Genomic DNA, 18,329 nt, shown 5'->3' with positions numbered 1-18,329 from the left:
TACCAAAAGTCAGAACGTCACCAACGCGCTCGCTTTACCTGAACGATCTGAACCTTCGTCAATGATGTGGCCAATTCGCCCGCGACATATGTCTTATTACTCGGGACGGGAATAACACAGTATTGAAATAACACAGTATTGTACACGAGTACCGCCGGCTGCCCTGGAATTCACGATGACTCATGAACAGCGGACGGAATTGAGAATCCGCGAGTGGCTGAATGCAGTTCTCCGACCGGTGCTCGTTGCTATCGTCCCTAAAAGGCTGCTTTGCTTTCCGAGCACACGTTCGCCTTATCAGAAGTCTGATGCTATCATTCACTCTTTCCGTTTTGGGGTTTCTTCACCTTCACCGTCACTGCTCTTATTTACAATACGCTCCACAATCTCTGTTGCCGAAGATTCGAGTGATCAGTCGCGGGCGGCTGCGACGGCGTGTCATTGGCGTGCTTACGGGCAGGACGTGACCAGCTGATCTTTGTTGGTGGGAATGACCGGCCCTCCTGCGAAGAGGATCAGGTCGGTGCCGCACTTCTCAAAGCTCTCGTTGGTGCAGCCGGCTGGTGTTTTCGTGGTTGGGCCTGCCAAGGCACAGCTGGCCAGCCCTGGCGAAACAAGCAACACAAAAAAAGGCCGTCAGCTTCGAAGTGGCTTAAATTCATCAGATGCTCTATCTGAGGAGAAGAACATGGTACCCTCTACGCCGTTTCCTAAATGTCACAGTGTTTCCTGCAAAAAAATATCGCAGTTACGTGTTTGTGTGTGTGACGTATTTTAATGGAAAATGGGAAAAGTACGGCGCCGTTACTGCCCCTCGTGCGAGGGCACCTCCACAGCGCTGTACGGGTGGGGTAGAGGGAGAAATAGTAAGAGAAAAAGATTGGGGGAGGGGTAGTTACGCAACCGACACTAGCTAGTATCTACGGCCGCTTCAAGCGTGATGGTCCAGCCAGCTTGGTAATGGTGGTTACTGGTGTGAATAGATACCTAGACTTCATATTTCTGGCTTCAAACGGTTTTGCGGCTTTGCCAACTGATCATTTTCAACAACGCGCATTGTTTTATAAATGCCACCGTTCCCACTGATATCGCCAGTGCTCAGAATGAGACAAGTTTAGGCACTGCTCGTACTTCCCATAGTAGTCAGACTATCGCAGCATCAGAATTCCCTGTAGTAGTCTTGGCAATAAACTGTATACGTAGAGTGCGCTTTTCGCATGCGAAGTCCCTTTCACATTTAGAACCTTCCTTGCTGACACCGTATTTTCCTCAAATTTTACTAGAGAACACTCCAAAACTACTGGTCTATGGGAGCTGCAGGCATGGTGGCTCGGCCAGCATTACAATGATGGCCAGTTATATGGGCGTGCTTAGACTTCCTGCTTCTGGCATCGAGCGGCTTTGTCAGTGTGCAGATTGATTATTTTCGACAAAGTCTTGCGATGTATATTATGAATCAATTCACGTGTGATTACGCACCTAGTCAGAGACTGATTGCTTTGGTGTGTTTAAATAAATACGAATGTCTGGAAATTTTATAAAGGTAAAGCGTAATAAAAAACGCCATAAGAACGTTTGTAGTCGCAAGCACTGAGATTAGACAAACGCGTTATTTTCACGGTTGCTGAAAGCAGCACCAGAGTTCTCTCTATTTATTTTTGTCGGAAGCTCTACGCTCTAAACTTTACACACACATTTGTACATCAAATGAACATATAGTGCAACGACACAGCATTGGCTCGTTGTTCTGTCTTCCTTTTCGATTAACATTAACGAATGAGTCTTTGGCTGGTACTGAAGTCAGTGATCTTGTTTGAGTTCGAAATGCGAAAACACCCGTGCACTCAGATTCAGGTATACGTTAAAGAACCCAAGGTGGTAGAAATTTCCGGAGTCCTCCACTACGGCGTGCCTCATAATCAGAAAGTGGTTTTGCCGCGTAAAGCCTCATAGTTTAATTTAATTTGTTTGAATTGTGACAGCAGTCACGCACAAGGTTCTGTGGTTACTGTCACTGTTTCCGCTGAAGCCTGCAGAATCAGAGAGGCGCTATATTATTTTCGAAAGAAATCGTCTGCTCTAAAATTTCTATATACGTAAGTCCTGGGTCAACCAAAAGTGGTCTCACCACTTTTGTGGTTTCACCAAAAGTGGCAATTGTGGTTTCACCCTTAAGGTCACGTGGCCTTTTGGATACGAAGGCTATAATGCATACGTTGTTTTATTACCGCTTTCTTCTTTTGGGGGCTGCAGGTACTCATTGCTCGGCGCAAATTGAGGCGTCAGCAAGTCTCGACGTAAGCACAGTTTTCGTGTTCTCGTATAGCTCATCACGCACGCGGAAAGGTGTGGACGTTTAGGCTGCGCTCAAAATACCACGTATACGAAAGAAATAATTCCTCGGATGGTCACGATTTACGGAAAACGCGACTCGACATTCTACAGGGAGCTTTCGCTGATGGCTTCCGCGTTTGCCTGGCACTCGTGGCGCGTGTTACGTTATGAGCGTAGTGCCAATGCCAGGCAGCGTTTCTCTCTTGTCGTTGCCTCCAAAACAGTCCTGGCGAGTTTCGGGATCGGAAGCTGGGAGAAAGTGCCACAAAGCTCAGTCGCGCCACGTGGCGCTGCCAAGAGTGAGGCCGTGCAGTCAAGGGCAGCGCACATCGTAAACGGCACAATTATGTCGTCGCGTAACACGCTGTAATTTCGTTTCTCTTCCGCGCCGCGTAACGAATGCTCCCCGGTTTACGCCCGCTGCACGTTGCTTCTTTCGTCTTTTCCTCAACATTCAGGTGCCCGACGACAGCTCGTGCTCGCATGCCCGCACACTTAAGTGCGTGCTGCACAGCACGAAAGCGACGCCACACCGCTGGTGTGGGACAGCACCATGGCCCGCACAAGCAGTCATTTTTCGAATGGTGCCGCCGCTTCTTCTTGGGGGAGGTGAGGGGGTGCCAAGCAATTCGTATATCCCAAATACCCTAGGCTATTCCTGTTAGCACGTGTCTCGTACTCTATCGCATCTATTTATTTATCTTTGGTTTCATACAGTTGTTTCAAGCGTTCTTTCTTTCTTTCTTTACTTTCTTTCTTTCTTAATTTTTTGTGTGTGATCGCCTAGGCCTTTTTATACCTTCCTGCGCGGTCACTGCACGCGTGCATTCATTCCTTCGTAACAGACGAGGCAGGTGTCTCGCAAACAAGCGAAGCTCTGATCGTTGCTCACGCGAAAATAATCGACTGCGAGCTGGTGCTGGCAACGTTCAAAGGCAATTGCGGGAAGGTAAGGACGACCGGTAATAAGCCGCGTAGCCTTTCCGTGCGCAGGTGGTGCTCTCAAACGCGCTGGTGTCGGCTACAGGCGTTGCCTTTCTGGCAATGCATGCTTCAGCAACACGTGCGTTTCCGTTTTCCAATGGGCCCTTCGATGGCGTAATTTTCGGCGACCCCGTGTGCGGCACACCAATGTCGCTCCGCAAAGTCGGGTGAGTGCCAAAGAAAATGCGACAATCGGTCTCACAATTACGTAGCAATATATTAAGCTTCCAAGTCTCTTGGCCACCAGTGTGGTCCCGTCTTATACACGACGTGGAATTAGGCGCGCGACCAGGCTACAGAGGGGTCGCCGGACGCAACAAGCTGCACGCTTCGTTCCTACATGGGGCGAACATCTTCTCTGCAACACTTCTGTGTTACATTCCTATCGAGAAGAGGTAGTAGCATTAAACCAGAAGCTGTTGTCCTTTCATCGTCATCGCCATCCACATCATCAGCCTACTTATTATACCCACTACAGGACGAAGGCCGGCCTCTCCCATCTAGCTCCTATCACCCTGCCACGTGCCAGCTGACACCGTGCGATGCCTGAAAAACGCTCTAATTGCATCGCATCACATATTTCCCTGCCACCCTCGACTGTGTCTCCGTTCCCTTGGAATTCATTCTGAAACTAATGGGTCAAAGTTTACACGCACGCGTATGTGTTTAGGTTGCTTGCGTGTCCCTCTTTCGCGTATTGCATGTGCCTCCCCCCTCTTCAGTATTCTCAAATAATCATCGACTCGACCCTCCCCTTTACCGAGTGGCGCACAACGCCCGCCTTCAAGTGAAAATACCCTACGCCTCTCAAGAACTGACGCGGAGTGGCGATGTATATAAGTGACCCCTGATGTCGTGGAGGGGAGCGGTCATCTACTTTTTTGAGTCGAGTGGAGTGCTGAGTGAAGGAACATTCTAAAATGCGCTGTTAATAAGATGTAAATTCGAAGGTTAGTCGGAGAGTCTCGGCTCTGGCAGCTTTGATTCCTTGAGGCAGTATGCAAGGCTTTATTGGCCGGTTGCTTGCTCCTAAGGTGAAGCGCTACGTGAGGCATGTGGTTGGAAGGAGCGTTCCATGTGTGCCGGCCAATCCGTGTGTGACGATGGCTAACGTGCCAAGAGCCTTGCTTGCGAATGGCGCCGGAGAACAGGTTAGTACGTATTCGAATATGTCCAAGACAGCAAATGACAGGACAGCCGCCTCCGTGGCTCCATTGATAATTGAATCGAAATGAAATGAATTTTATTCCCCCAAAAACTTTTAGGTTGAAGATAAAGGCAGAATCTAAAAACACGGCGTGCCTGACAAAGGTCCCTGCCATACAGTTGCGGCAGCACAGCGCAAACAGATCGCATTTCGTAAGGCGTCGCAAACGTCAGGCGTATAAATAGGTGGAGGACTCGGTTCCAACCGACGGCGAGTTGTCTGTACTTTCATTCTGTCTTTTGTTTCTCTGAATTGTACATATCAATATAACAAACATGATTACTGTCCCTTATGTTTCTCTTGGCTTTTTTATTGTTTGTTGCCTTTATATTGATGATTATACATTTGTGACGAGCAATGAGATACCTACCGTCCATATCACCTGTATGTTGCTATCGACATGCCGCGCGGATGCTTAGCTAAGCTTAGTCATGCTTAGTGGCAAATCGCAAGGACCATAGGCAAGGAACGCAGCATTAATGATACAATTGTAGTGAGATTTTATTGACGACTATCGGTATGCCGAGTACTGAAACAAGTTGTCGAGTGATTTATTAGTGTCTCAAAGGGCTCATAGCGAATAAATAAGAACGTAATTACTCATGCGTCACATAATGGCTGCCTGGTCCCAGTCAAGCTGCAATCGTGGCTTTCAGCCCAGCCGGCCTGTTTACCTATACCTGTTTGACCATCTCGTCGACCTCGTCACGTCTGTTCAACAAGAAAACCAGCTTAAACGAATATCGGTTGCACTTTTCCTTTATGTGAAATGTGCCTATAATCACACAACGCATGAAGCCATCCTTGATGCCCTAGAATATAATGTAATTGGTGGATGAATGTGGATACTGAGCTATCTATCCCAAAGATCCTTCCTTGTGCAAAGCGCAGATGGCCGAACCGCTGACATTTACACTCGCCGTGGCGTCCCGCAGGGCGGAGTTCTTAGCCCCACTTTGTTCAACCTTGCAATCTTTGGACTAGCCGATATTCTACCACATACAGTCAACATTTCCATATTATCTGACGACGTATGCATATGCGTCTCGACAGTTACACGTCCCCGGGCGCGTGCACGGCTCCGAAAAGTAATGATCCTGAGATTGTCGTAACTGCCGCTCAAGGCCTCAGCATTTCGACCGAGAAGTGCGCCTTAGTCGCCTTTACCCGCAAGACCATGACCTGGTACCCAATTTCTGCTGACCACCAAGCAATTTCATATCCAAAATCTCGCCAATTCCTAGGCGTTGTTCTCGACAGAGACCATTCATCGAGCCCCTACATCTTGTACTTGAAACTTGACGAAGAGGCTTACCTCTGTCGCCTATTTACTAGGGTTTTTTGGCGGGAAAACATGGGGCCCATCCGTGGCATCTATGCTTCAACCATACAGGATGCTCTTCCTAGGATACTTGCGATATAGCACACCAGAGCTGCAGAGTGCTAACAAAACTAACATCCGTGTCCAACAGAGCATTCAAGGCCAAGCCCATCGAACATGTCTGGGGCTACCTCGATGTGCTCCAACCATAGCAATGGAATGGAATGAAAAAACTTTACTGCTCTATATCTCAGAGAGATTGGCGGTGGGCCGGTGTCTTCGTGTCTTGAGTCCTGGCCGCTTCACAAGGTCGGCGCCCCTATTCCAGGGCACCCCTCAGTCAACCGTAGCAACAATTTCCGCCGCGAGAGAACACCCAATAACGACTTATACAGTTGTCGACGCATTCCGGGCACATGTTCGTCATATATCCCGAGTCCCTGACCACCATCATGTTTGCTTGCTTGAGAAAGACCCAAGGCCATGTTTTCTAGATCAGTTGCGGCTAATCAGCAGTCGTTGTCATTGAGATACTCGCCATCAACAAGAACGCCATCCCCTCTGTGGTACTTGAAGAAGCCTTCTTTCTACCTCTCTTTTCAAGGAATTGCGAAGAAGGCTAGCCTGGCCACCGCGGCTCTCAAGCAGATCACTTTGAATCTTTTGCAGTGTTCGCACGCTAACCGTATCCATGTTTACACGAACGATTCGGTCTCGGAAAAGTTCGACGGGCGCCATTGTTATTCCATCTCAATCGGTCCTCATCAAGTTTTGACACGTCGCGACATCTACAGATTCCGAACTGATCACTCTTCGCGCTGCTGTAAAACACATTGTGAAGAAAACCGCCTACCAGATGGGCAATACTTTGTGATTCGAAAGCAGCCCTCCAAAGCTTGCGAGGTTTACGACATGGTAATTAGTAACAGCTGCTGTCCCAAATCAACAAAATTTGTCATTGCACTTCTGAACGAAGACATGATATCATGTTTCAGTGGCTGCAGGGGCATTCTGGCATCGTTGGTAAACACCTCGCCGATGACGCCGCCGGACGTGCCCAGACTGGAGCACCAACACTCCTTATACCTTTATCGAGAGTAGACATTGCACGAGAGGTCCCCAATCTCGCTCGTACCATCACCTTGAGTTACTGGCATGCATCGCAAACCTCTAATCATCGATTATGCAGCCTCGACTCATCACTGAAACTGAAATTACCAGCAAACCTTTCCCGATTTGAGGCAACACTGCTGTGTCGGCTGTAGGTAGGAGTAGCATTCACTAACTCCTGCAACTATCGTATCGGAATGGCGGACTCACCGATGTGCGATAAGTGCAAGTGTGAGGAGACCATCAGTCATCTTCCATGGCTTCGATAACCAATGTCGGACTCTCCAGTGTATCCTTGAATAGACTGGACAATAGGCCGTATACAGAATCAAAGATCTTGGGAGCCTGGCCTCAGAGTTCATTAGCCCAGAAAGCCATTGGAGCGCTTTTTCATACCTGAAGGCAACATACTTTTTCAATTATGGGGTTTTACGTTCCAGAACCACGTTCTGGTTATGAGGCACGCCGTAGTGGAAGACTCCAGAAATTTCACTACCTGGGGTTCTTTAACGTGCACCTAAATCTAAGCACACGGGTGTTTTTGCAATTCGCCCCCGCCAAAATGCGGCCGCGGCAAAAGACTCGAGTGCCCGACTGTATACACACGCTGCACCTTGCATAGTGCACATGAAAGTGGGATATAGACTCATGTCATCTCTCTCTCTCTTTCTCTCTCTCTCTCTCTTTCGTTCCCTCTACCCTTCCCACAATGAAGGGTAGCAAACTGAACTCAGTCTGGTTAACCTCCCTGCGTTTCCTCCCTCCCTTCTCTTTCTGTTTCTCATTCTGCTCGATTGAAACTGGCTGAATAATCACCTGTATATTTATCCTTTTTATTGCAGCATAAAGCATAGAAAAAAATGGCGACCTTGCACATTACCGATATATTCAATAAAGTAAATAATTATCATTTAAAGTCAATACCATATTAGCGTGGCGAATTGTTCATACGCGCAAAACAGCCAATGTAATTACAGACTTCCCATGTAATCACGTTTCTTTTTCAGCATACAGCGTTGAAACGAATTGTTATCTTGCACAGTTGCTTAGGCTATAGCCACTTTTCCAAGGCCTGTGAGTGCGACAAAAAAAGGTTAACTCGTGTAACATCATCTGCACCAGTCATTCGATACAAGGAAAAGCCAATGCAGGAAACCCTTGCATTGCCTCCGCTGTAGCAAGAAAGCGCTTCGCTTACCGACAAGCTTCCTTTTCTTTCCTCTTTCATGTACGAACGCGGAAATCGGGTGCATTCGAAAGATAAACGCTCGTTCAGCTGCTCGAAATAAGGAAACCAGACGGCCTCGCAACATCCAGAGGAGCTGGCGAACTACACATTCTCCTCTTTGGAAATTGCTTCTTATGCGTGCCCGTCTCGGCAAACCGCGATAGCTCTGATGACCCTGGATGGGGCACCAGTGGGCGACTTTAACAGGGAGCTTTAACTCGAGAAGAGCACCTACTTCTGTACATAAATGCATGTGAAACGCAGGAATGATGTCTGATTAGACAGCCGCGAGACTGACTTGAATTAACTTTGTTGTATTTGGGAAAGGAAGTTAAATTCTAGCAGCTGTGGTAAAGAAAATTTTGATTCATGACCCTGGCTTTCTACAGAACTTGCCGAACACCAGTAAGTTAAAGAAATAGAAGTCCGAGGTTTTTAGATCCATAACTCTGTGCCAAAAATAGACTAGGCCGTTCTGTAAACTGCATGTCAGAGCACGTGAGACGGACAAACTTGATATTTGCTTTGATAGCTTAAGTGCAACTGTCGCAATGTTTACTAAAGTTTTGAAAAATGTCTAACTCGCCAGTTAGTTGCGCATTTCACAGAAGTGTATATTGCATCAATTTTCTTCTGCGTTCGATGTACGATTAGGCGCAGCTCGCAGAAGCCGTATATCGTTTTTTTACGGGTTACAGAGATGTAAACTTGATACGGGAATTTTTATAAACGTAGCAATTTTCACCGTTGTTTCTGAAGACTTGATGGCACCAATAGGTAATCCACTTCCTGCTGTTCATAGATTTTCACTTCATTTAAATGCAACAATTTATTCAAAATACATGCAATGTTCGCAGACACCGTTGCCTACGTTCCCATGTATTTAGATAGGAGCTCCTGAGCTAAATCTTTTTCTTAAAGACCGTAGGCTGCATTTTCCACAAATATAAAAAATTGACGTGGCCTACCCGCATATACTGAGCCGAACCGCAGTTGTGGCGCCATCTTTATGCCGACCACTAAAATGCCTCAAGATGTGCGCCGTCTATTGACCGCTTCCCTGCCGGCAAAAGGCATCTAAACGAAATGCAGCAGAAGCGTTCAATGGGGGCAATCAGTTTCGATTATTAAACGAGCACGCCTAGGCTACCACTGTTCATCTTTGTTACTCGCAAAATTATGTAATCACGTGTCGCTTTGAGTACGGAGTTTAGGGTTGCTCACCTGCTTTTTTATTTTCTTATTTCACTTATTTTTTTTCACGGGATTTAATTAACGCTTGTCGGGCGCACCACGAAATATGTTGTCATTGTTTACATTTTGCATGATCCATTCTCTTCTTTTCTGTGCTTTTATTTATTGTTGAGTTGGTTGGCGAACATCGCATGATAGATGTTGCGTGCATGTATGCGCCCTAAACTTGATGAACCATAGTGTGCTGTATGACAAAGCGCCTATGCTTAACATAGTTTTCCTCGACTTTCAAGTATTGCTTGCTATTTTTTTCGAGTAATCGCTAAAGTTTTATCTTCTGCCCTTGGTAAGGAGCCGAATTAAATACGCATAGTAGAAACCGCTTTTTTCATTTGTTCCTGTTTGCGCTTATTTCATCTGTGTACCATCCGCACATGTTCGTTTCGTACACGGCAGCCCTCTTTCACCCTCTGTGTCTGTATACGCGGATTATATTATCGGGGTTCCATTCTGATCTGTGCCCTCATACAGCTCGAACCCAATCGGAACTCCATATACTTCTTCAAATTTATACTGCGTATACTCTGCGTATTATACTCTGCGTATACTGCATTGTGTCGCCTGTTCTCGCTTTAGTATACTTATTCCTTCCGGAGACCCCTTGTATTGCACGTCACATTCAATCCTATTTAAAAAGGAGCATGGAATCGATTACTTGAAACATTCATTCCGGACATTAAAAGGAAGCCTTAGTTCGAGGTCAGCTCCAACGCCGCCTATTCAAATACATGCAAAACGCAAACCTTCTTTTCTGAGACTACCCATGGGGCAATTTGATTGAAATCTGTTGCACTTGAAATAGAAAGTTAGATTCTAGTGACTTTATCAAGTGGAATTTCCATTTAAAGTCTAGAATTATTTGCAAAAGTTTCTTAGCAAGTGTCTGAAAGTGGTATGTTTCAAGAAAAATAAAAGCACGAAGTTTCATCAGTATCAACATCATTAATATTCCCATCATCATCATCAGAGTATATTTATGTCCACTGCAGTGCGAAGGCCTCTCCCAACGATCTCCACTTACACCTGTCTTGCGCTTGGTTATTCCAACTTGCGCCTTCAAGTTTCCCGATTTCATCCCCCCAACCTAAATTCACCCCGCCTCGACTGAGCTTCTCTTCCATTGCCACCGATCCCGTAACCACCAGTTATCTGACCTACGCATTACATGGCAGCCTAGCTCCATTTTTTCCCTTAATGGCAGCTGGAATATCGGCTATCCCCGTTTGCTCTCTGATCAACACCGCTCTCTCCCCGCCTCTTAAGGTTACGCGCAACATCTTTAGTTCCATCGGTGCTTGCGCGGTTTTTAACTTGTTCTCGAGCTTCTTTGTTAACCTACTAGATTTTTTCCTATGTGGTAACATCTGGAGAATGCGATAATCGCGCACATTTCTTTTTAACTACACTGGTAAACTCGCAGCCAGGATTTGTTAATGCCTGCTGTATGCACTCCTACCCATTTTTTATTCTTATGTAAATTTTCTCCTCATGGTCAGAGTCCCCTGTGAGTAATTTACTTAGATAAACGTACTCCTGCACAGACTCAAGAGGTTGACAGGTGATCATGAATTCTTGTTCCTTTCCCGGACTGTTGAACATTAACTTTGTGTTCCGCACATTTCCTCGGTTAAGGTCCTCAATCATTTGTTGCAACATCCCCAGTGTTGCTTAACCAGACAATGTCATCTGCAAATCGAAAGTTGTTGAGGTATTGGCCGTTGATCCTCACTTCCAAACCAAAAGAGTCCAACAGCTTGAACATTCCTTCTAACATGCAGTAAGTAGCACTGGAGATATTGTGCCTCCTTGGCTGACCCCAAACTTGATAGGTAATTTTCTGCTCTTGTGGAAAAACAAGGTAGCTGTGGAATCTCTGTGTATCTTCCACGATATTCACGTATGGCCCCTACACTTCTTGATTATGCAGTGCTTCCATGATTGCTGGTATCTCTACTGAATCAAATGTGTTTTCATATTCTGTGAAAAGTATATAGAGGGGTTGATTGTGCTCCGCAAATTTCTCAAATTATAACGTAACTCTGCACCGCAGTTTAGTGTGCCGTTTTATGAACTGCTTCTGTTAGATAATCTAAAGCGGACAATCTTTGTATGTGAATTTACAGTCTACGTGAAATCGTTAATACGTCTATTAAGCTATTTCAAAAATGTAATTGAGAAAACTTCCGTACTATTGAGAGGCGTGTGTATTACATTAATTTTGTCCACTTTAGGTGCAATATTAGCTGCAGTTTAAGAAATTGCGATAGCCTTTTTCATTGTTCAGTTACTTATTTGTAAACTTGATTGCTTTTTTAAATACTGCAATTTTTAAAAATTTTATCAAAAAGCTTGACGGCTTAAATAACTATTTCGCTTGCTTCAATCACTATATTTCAACTTTTCTTTTTAAATGCAGCAAACCTCATCAAATTTGAAGCCGTAGTTGCCAGGAAAAACACGTTCTCAGTTCCCATGTATTTAGACAGGAGCTCCCGATGTAAAGTTTCCGCTTAAGTCACGTGCATGCGGAACTGTACGGAAGTAGTTTAGGCAGCTTCTTCCCGTCAGTTTTCGAGGAGATGGACTATAATTTGATCTAGTTAAGCCACCGTGCAGTCACCGACGATGAGACACAGCCGTGAAATTTCATAATGCACCAGCCACGCTCCGATCGACTTCATAAAGCTGCATGTTCATCTCTTTCTTTGGCGATCAAATCGGCTTTCACCACAACAAGTTTAACGAGACTGTTACTTTGTCAACTTACATGCAGATGCGGCCTTAATTACATATCCGAGGTATGTAAGCAAAAATTACCTTTTTCTTTTCCCATTCGTGACATATACCACATATGTAATAAGAACCGCGACTACCTACATGTGGCAATATCTGTTTTCTTTAACATGACAATATAGGAGAGGTTGGCGCTTTTCGTTGGCACGGACTGTTCCTCGCCCGTGACAAATGAAACAAAATCACAAAAATCCCAAAAGAAAGAAACACGAAATATGGTCAAGCAGCACGAACGAATTGCCGTACGCGATTTCGCAAAGCCACCTAATGTAGAACAGGAGCGCACCTAAGCATGCGCAAACGTGTATACACACGAACGGTTCTATAAATAAACAAAGGTGCCTGAAATTCTGTTTTCAAGTAGGCCCCCCCACGTCCCCAGGGGCACATGGACTTGTTTATACGAATATCAAGATGCGCCACCAGCGCGTTTGCTATTTTACAGTGAATCTGTATACCTCTACCCCCGCCCCCTTACTGCATTTGTCGTGTCCGCGGTCAAAAGCTCAGCCAATCACAGCGAGAGGTGGGCGCCGCTGTGTTGCTTGCAGCACCACCAGACGGCGCTCGCCTCCGCGCATCGGCGGCGGTGGTGGCGCCGGCCGTGCGGGCAAAAGAAAAAAAGGAACCAGAAATTCGCCTTCGTGCATACCGTTCGCCGCAGGCCTCTCTCGGTAAAAATTACGGTTGCATAAGCTGCAGTTGCCGGCAATCGGCAACTATAGCATACGAACCAGGGAGACATGTAACTACAGTTTCATATGTATAAGAGTAATTTGCCTGGCATCTGATTTGATTTGTGTTCTGACAGCGCTGTGGAAAAACCGCGCATAGTTAGGACTCCCGAACAACAGCGTGAACACGTTGAGCAGCAACGGGAACAGCAAGGTCAATATGCGCAACGGCGTCGTGCTAAGGCCAAGTAGGACACAGCGGTTCCTGCCAAAAGCCCCGCACAGTTAAGACGCCTGAAGAGCAGCGCGAATACGATGAGCAACGAAAGGAACAACCACGTCAGCATGCGCGACGGCGTCGTGCTCAGGCTCGGCAGGACCCAGTTCGAGGTTACGTCGCATTGATCTATCGGATCAGGTGATACCACAGCTTCGCTGGCCAACCACCTTCAGAGTGTGTATTGCAGCCCATTTTTAACTCTCTTTTTGGTTTGATCTTCTTTAACCGTGCATTTACTTGCTAAGTTATATAAATTTGCTTGTGTGTTATTTTATGTAAAAACGGGAAACTTTCATCATTCCTCACCTTTTTTAGAATTTTTTTACTTGCACGTAAAAAAAAGTAAGCTAACAGAAACTGACGGTATGCTACTTGTGCACATCGCATTTCTTTATTTAAGCCTTTTATGATATTCGTGAACAGAAATGTCTCTTTATGAAAGCTAAATGCTGTCTATTCCAATAGGAGACGCGATAGTTCGTAATCTTTGAACATAGACAGAAAATATATTTGTAAGGACAAATGCAACTCAATCACTCTACCAAAAACGCTTGCTGTACCTGATGTTCATTTTAGGGATAGCAGTCAGGTGTGCAGTTACAAACAATTGTCGCAGTATCTACTCAATAAGTTAACGCCTCTTACGTCATACATATGCCAATTTCGCTAAATAACGGCCGTGTGTATTTATTTGGCAGTCTAGGTCTTCGTTCTATAAGCACAAGTTTTCGAGTGATATATGCGTCCACATAAAAACGTACTTCCTAGCGAGTAATGTCAATAGCTGTTTGTGTATCTTATTAATGTATTTAAGACCACAGACCTTGGAAGTCGTTGCTGAACCTTCATATAGAGAAATACTGTTGCCTTTGGCAACGTTCCCGAAGGGAAATGAATTCATCTGGTTCAGATTATTTCATATAAATGAATGGGTTCAGTTCAAATAGCACCAAATTCAATTAGACATTGAATAATTCCGAAGAAGGTCCGATATTCTTACGTTCTTTTTTGCCTGTTCTCTCTTTCACTCACTAGTCTATTTCCTTAGCCACCAACTCACCGGAAAAGAACTGCTGCTTTTCGTAGTAGTGGTCAAATTTTCATCCTTCTATCCGATTTCCAAACATAATCTCATTCTTACGTGCTGTTTACTTCGGTTAAAGTTAATGCAGTGGTTGAGTTGGCGAACGTAGCTTTGTAGCAGTTATACTTTATTTATGTTATCTCTTTCAGCTCATCGTGCTGTAAATCGAATCACTAATGGATGACTTTCTCCTCACTCTTCATACGAATTCTTAAATATTAATGGACCAGCCTAATTCAATTTTGCCCTGCATTCGAAGAAGGGATAGTCCGAGCTACCGACATTTTCCCGCTGCAAATTCGCCAAGCATTCCATTCGCTTTGCTCGAACTAAGCTCAAGTCAATCAATCATGTCAAGGGCAAACAACAAAAAAACGCGACCGACGACGTTCCTCTTGTGTCATTTCTCTTCATCGCGTGCTGCTTTTCTTTTCACATTTTCCTTCATCTCCTTCGTAGTTGCAAAAGGAAAATACCAGAACACCAGCAGCGGCTGTAGTATGCTTCAAGCCTCTGCAGGAACATGGCCGCATTAATGAGTCTTTCCACAATGCGATGCGCATTCTAGCACGTAATAGCCAAAGCGCAACAATGGACTATCCTTTGTCAAGGATGTGCGGTTCGAGCAACTCTCAGGCGAGTGGACAACAGCAACATAATAAATAGAGGTAGTATATGCGCTGGTAAAAGTTATTTAAGAAACAGGAACCTCAGAAAATTATTACAGATTTATAACTCTTATTTAAGCATGCATGTCTATGTTTGTTACACACGTAGCAATTACACATAGCCGATGATGAATGACCATATTGAATCGTCTATAGGTTTCCTTTCTTTGTATCTTCTTTTACAGTGACTGACCTTAACTTGAATCGTGACTCGTTTTGTGAGAATGAGAGTTTGTGAAATTTTTTGCTTGAACTCCAACTATTAGTTCTGCCTATCTGACATCTTTCCAAGGCTTTATTCTTCACTTACAGCGTTTCTTTTCATGACAGCGGCAGCTGTTATGGGTTCGCTGCCCAAGTCGTTTTGATGTCCGCTGCAAGTGCAAGTGTAAACTATGCAATGTGCAAATGTGTGTGAGATGTGCGAGTGTAACACTGCGCCAGCATCTATGCCCTCCATTATGAGGGCAACATTACCATTCTTTTCCTTAATTTTTAAATCACGGGTTGGAGCAGAATACCAGCCAGCGTCTCAGAGAGGATAAGACACCTCCTTCAGTACATTTAATATATAATCAATCGATGCCACGAGGCGCTTACGGCTTGCACCCAGCTACACAGAAACAAGAAAACAGCCGACCAATCAAGCGAAGCAGAGACCACTACCCCATATATGTCCAACTCGGAATACTCTCATGCGACCGCACTCCTCGATTCGGGCATGTGTGTTCGGGCCAAATTATCAGGAAATAACCAGCAGGCAGGCGACGGAGACCGCGATAAGGGAGCGCAGGAAAACGTAGCGAACCGCCTGACTGCTCGTAATTGGTGGACGTAGGCACGCCGCAATTTCCTTCCGCAAACTACTTCCTGTTCCCCGGTCGCCCACGAAGGAAGAGTCCACGCGCCCACTGACATGCATCGAGGACAACCTGGGAGCGCTTGGGCGGGGCAGCGGTCAGTCTTGAATGTCGTGCTCATTTTCTCTGGAGTAGATCATGACATGAAAGTCAAACAATGTAATCGGACAGGTTGGTTCAAACTTGTAGCTAAATCACCGTATATTTGACTCGGGCACGCACTCGCTGGTGCATGTTCCTCGCGTATTTGTCAGTTTTGCGCCATCTCTAAGCATGGATGGAAATACGAGGTGCAGATTTGTCGCGATTCAATTTTCTTGAATGTTAATTGGTCTCTTCCGGAGCGTCTTGCTAGGTTAATTTTGAAAGGAGAGGTGACATGCTACTTCGGACTTTTCATTTCTTGCATTAAGTTGAGATCCACGGACAGCTGTTTCTGATTTACGTATATTCAAATCAGCAATTTTGTAGCCCTTTCTATGTGCTAGTCAAGGCGCCTAGCGTCCTGGCGAGCAATATAACGATGAGCTGCATTTGCAGAGCGTGAAGTTTATTTTGGACTGAGAATAAATAACATCGCACCTGTTGTCAATAAATTCATATTGCAATATTATGAGTGATCGCGACAATGAATGGACTGCCCAGAAATAATTGTAAACTGCATTTTTTTGTCCCTGAAAATAAAATAGCTCCTCTTAGGATTCACGTATTTCTCCTGAAGAAGCGCACACATGCAGACAGTGGAAATAAATTAAGAAAAAAAGCGATACTTCCCATCTTTAAAAAAAATTCAATTATCGGGTTTTACGTGCCAAAACCACTTTCTGATTATGAGGCACACCGTAGTGGGAGTACTCCGGAAATTTCGACCACCTGGGGTTCATTAACGTGCACCTAAATCTAAGTACAGGGGTGTTCTCGCATTTCGCCCCCATCAAATTGCGGCCGCCGTGGCCGGCAACTTCGCATCTTTCGTGCTGCCAAAAAGCATGAGGAGTTTCACGAATTGGCGATCTGTCCACTCGTCCAATATTATCACTAGTTAAACGAATTTTCCTTTTTTTGGATAAGAATTACAAAAGTGCAACTTACTGAGTACGACCTTATCATGCGTGACCCTGGCTCACTGAGAAATCAAATCACTGCTAGCTGTTGTTGAGTGCGGAGATGAAATTGACGCAGCCGTCAGTTCGCAAGATGACTGGATTGTTACCTTCAAACGATAGACAAGCTTGCCAGTAAGCATAAAAAAGCGTGCGCGATGCGTACGCTGATTCACTTGACGTAATTTATCTTTACTGCCACCTGGCAGTCGAACACGACCTGATACCTTCTTGCTTATGTGACAAATAGACAGCCACGAAGCAGTGATACGCGAATCTTTACTTTTCAGGTTGACCACGGCGGCCGCATTTCGATGGGGGCGAAATGCGAAAACACCCGTGTACTCAGACTTAGGCGCACGTTAAAGAACGCCAGGTGGTCCAAGTTTCCAGAGTCCGCCACTATAGCATGCCTCACAATCAAATCGGGATTTCGGAATGTAAAGCCCCAAAATCGAATTTTAAAACTATTCAGTTCGTTTTGTAGGGTTCACCACTTGGCGTCAGGTTAGACCACTTGCCACTTCTTTCAGGTAAGGTCCATGTCTTTACTGACATTCTCCAAATATGAGTGTGCGAATTTAAACCAGCGTTTTTGGAGCTCACCCAATTTAAGCAGTTCCCCCCATTGTCAGCTAGGAACAAACAAAAAAAGTCGCAGTTTCGTCCCAAAGGCGAACCACTGATTGCGATAGCAAATTAGCAGGCAGCCATGCGAAGAAAGGATAGCACTTTTTATCGGCCATATCAACTCATAAACATTCGCTTGCTAACTAAACTAACAAGCTAGTTGTCAGAGCGCAAGATGAAGACATTACACTCGATGAACGCGGACACTCGCTGTCGAAACGCTGGTGAGAGCAAGCGCGGCAGCAGCAGCGAGCGAAGTGACCTTGGTGCTTTTTTCCGTTAGTAATAAACATTTCCGCACCCAGTTATTCAAAAATGGCGTTTGAAGTAATGTTTCGCCTGACCGAACGAACTTGATTTTCCTTCTTAGTATTCGTTTTAAACTTAGTCTTGCAATTAGGCTGAGCTTTATTTTTTTTTTCGTGAATGGACAAATCGGCAAACGCGTATGGATTAGGAGCGACACAGCCAACTATTTCATCGTTTGGAAAGCAAAATACACAACTACGCAGTGAGAGCAATCACACCGCCTCTCTCCCTCCCCAACCCCTTCCTCTAAGAGGACCCGCCGCCGCACCCCTGAGTTGGTTTGACGCGAGCTTCGGCGATCGTGCTCGCGTTTCGGAGGCACCGACATGCGAAAGCTGTCGCGCACAGGGGTTCAGGTGCACGGTAAAAAAAATCAATATACACTCCCGCACTACAGCATGCCTCATAATCATATTGTGGTTACAGCTCATACAACAGCAGAAACTATTTTTTTACACTCCAGGGCACCCACTGCGATGCCTCAGTATCT

General features: G+C 45.4%; 2 protein-coding genes across 3 annotated transcripts in view; one reads left to right on the top strand and one right to left on the bottom strand.

Moving 5' to 3' along the window:
• Window positions 1-18,329, top strand: part of LOC135906786 (ras-related protein ORAB-1-like) — a 170,622-nt gene that overhangs the window by 9,382 nt on the left and 142,911 nt on the right. The window lies entirely within an intron of this gene.
• LOC135906785 (uncharacterized) overlaps window positions 1-18,329 on the bottom strand; it is a 44,314-nt gene that overhangs the window by 23,582 nt on the left and 2,403 nt on the right. Inside the window, exon 2 of the mRNA XM_065438376.1 lies at window positions 455-605. Coding sequence (XP_065294448.1) covers window positions 455-605 — 151 coding nt within the window. The remainder of the gene's footprint in view (window positions 1-454; window positions 606-18,329) is intronic.

This window comes from Dermacentor albipictus, chromosome 7 (assembly GCF_038994185.2).
Source record: "Dermacentor albipictus isolate Rhodes 1998 colony chromosome 7, USDA_Dalb.pri_finalv2, whole genome shotgun sequence".
In the NCBI taxonomy this organism is placed as follows: Eukaryota; Metazoa; Arthropoda; class Arachnida; order Ixodida; family Ixodidae; genus Dermacentor; species Dermacentor albipictus.
Note: the sequence above shows the minus strand (reverse complement) of the source record. Positions and strands in the feature narration are given on the sequence as shown.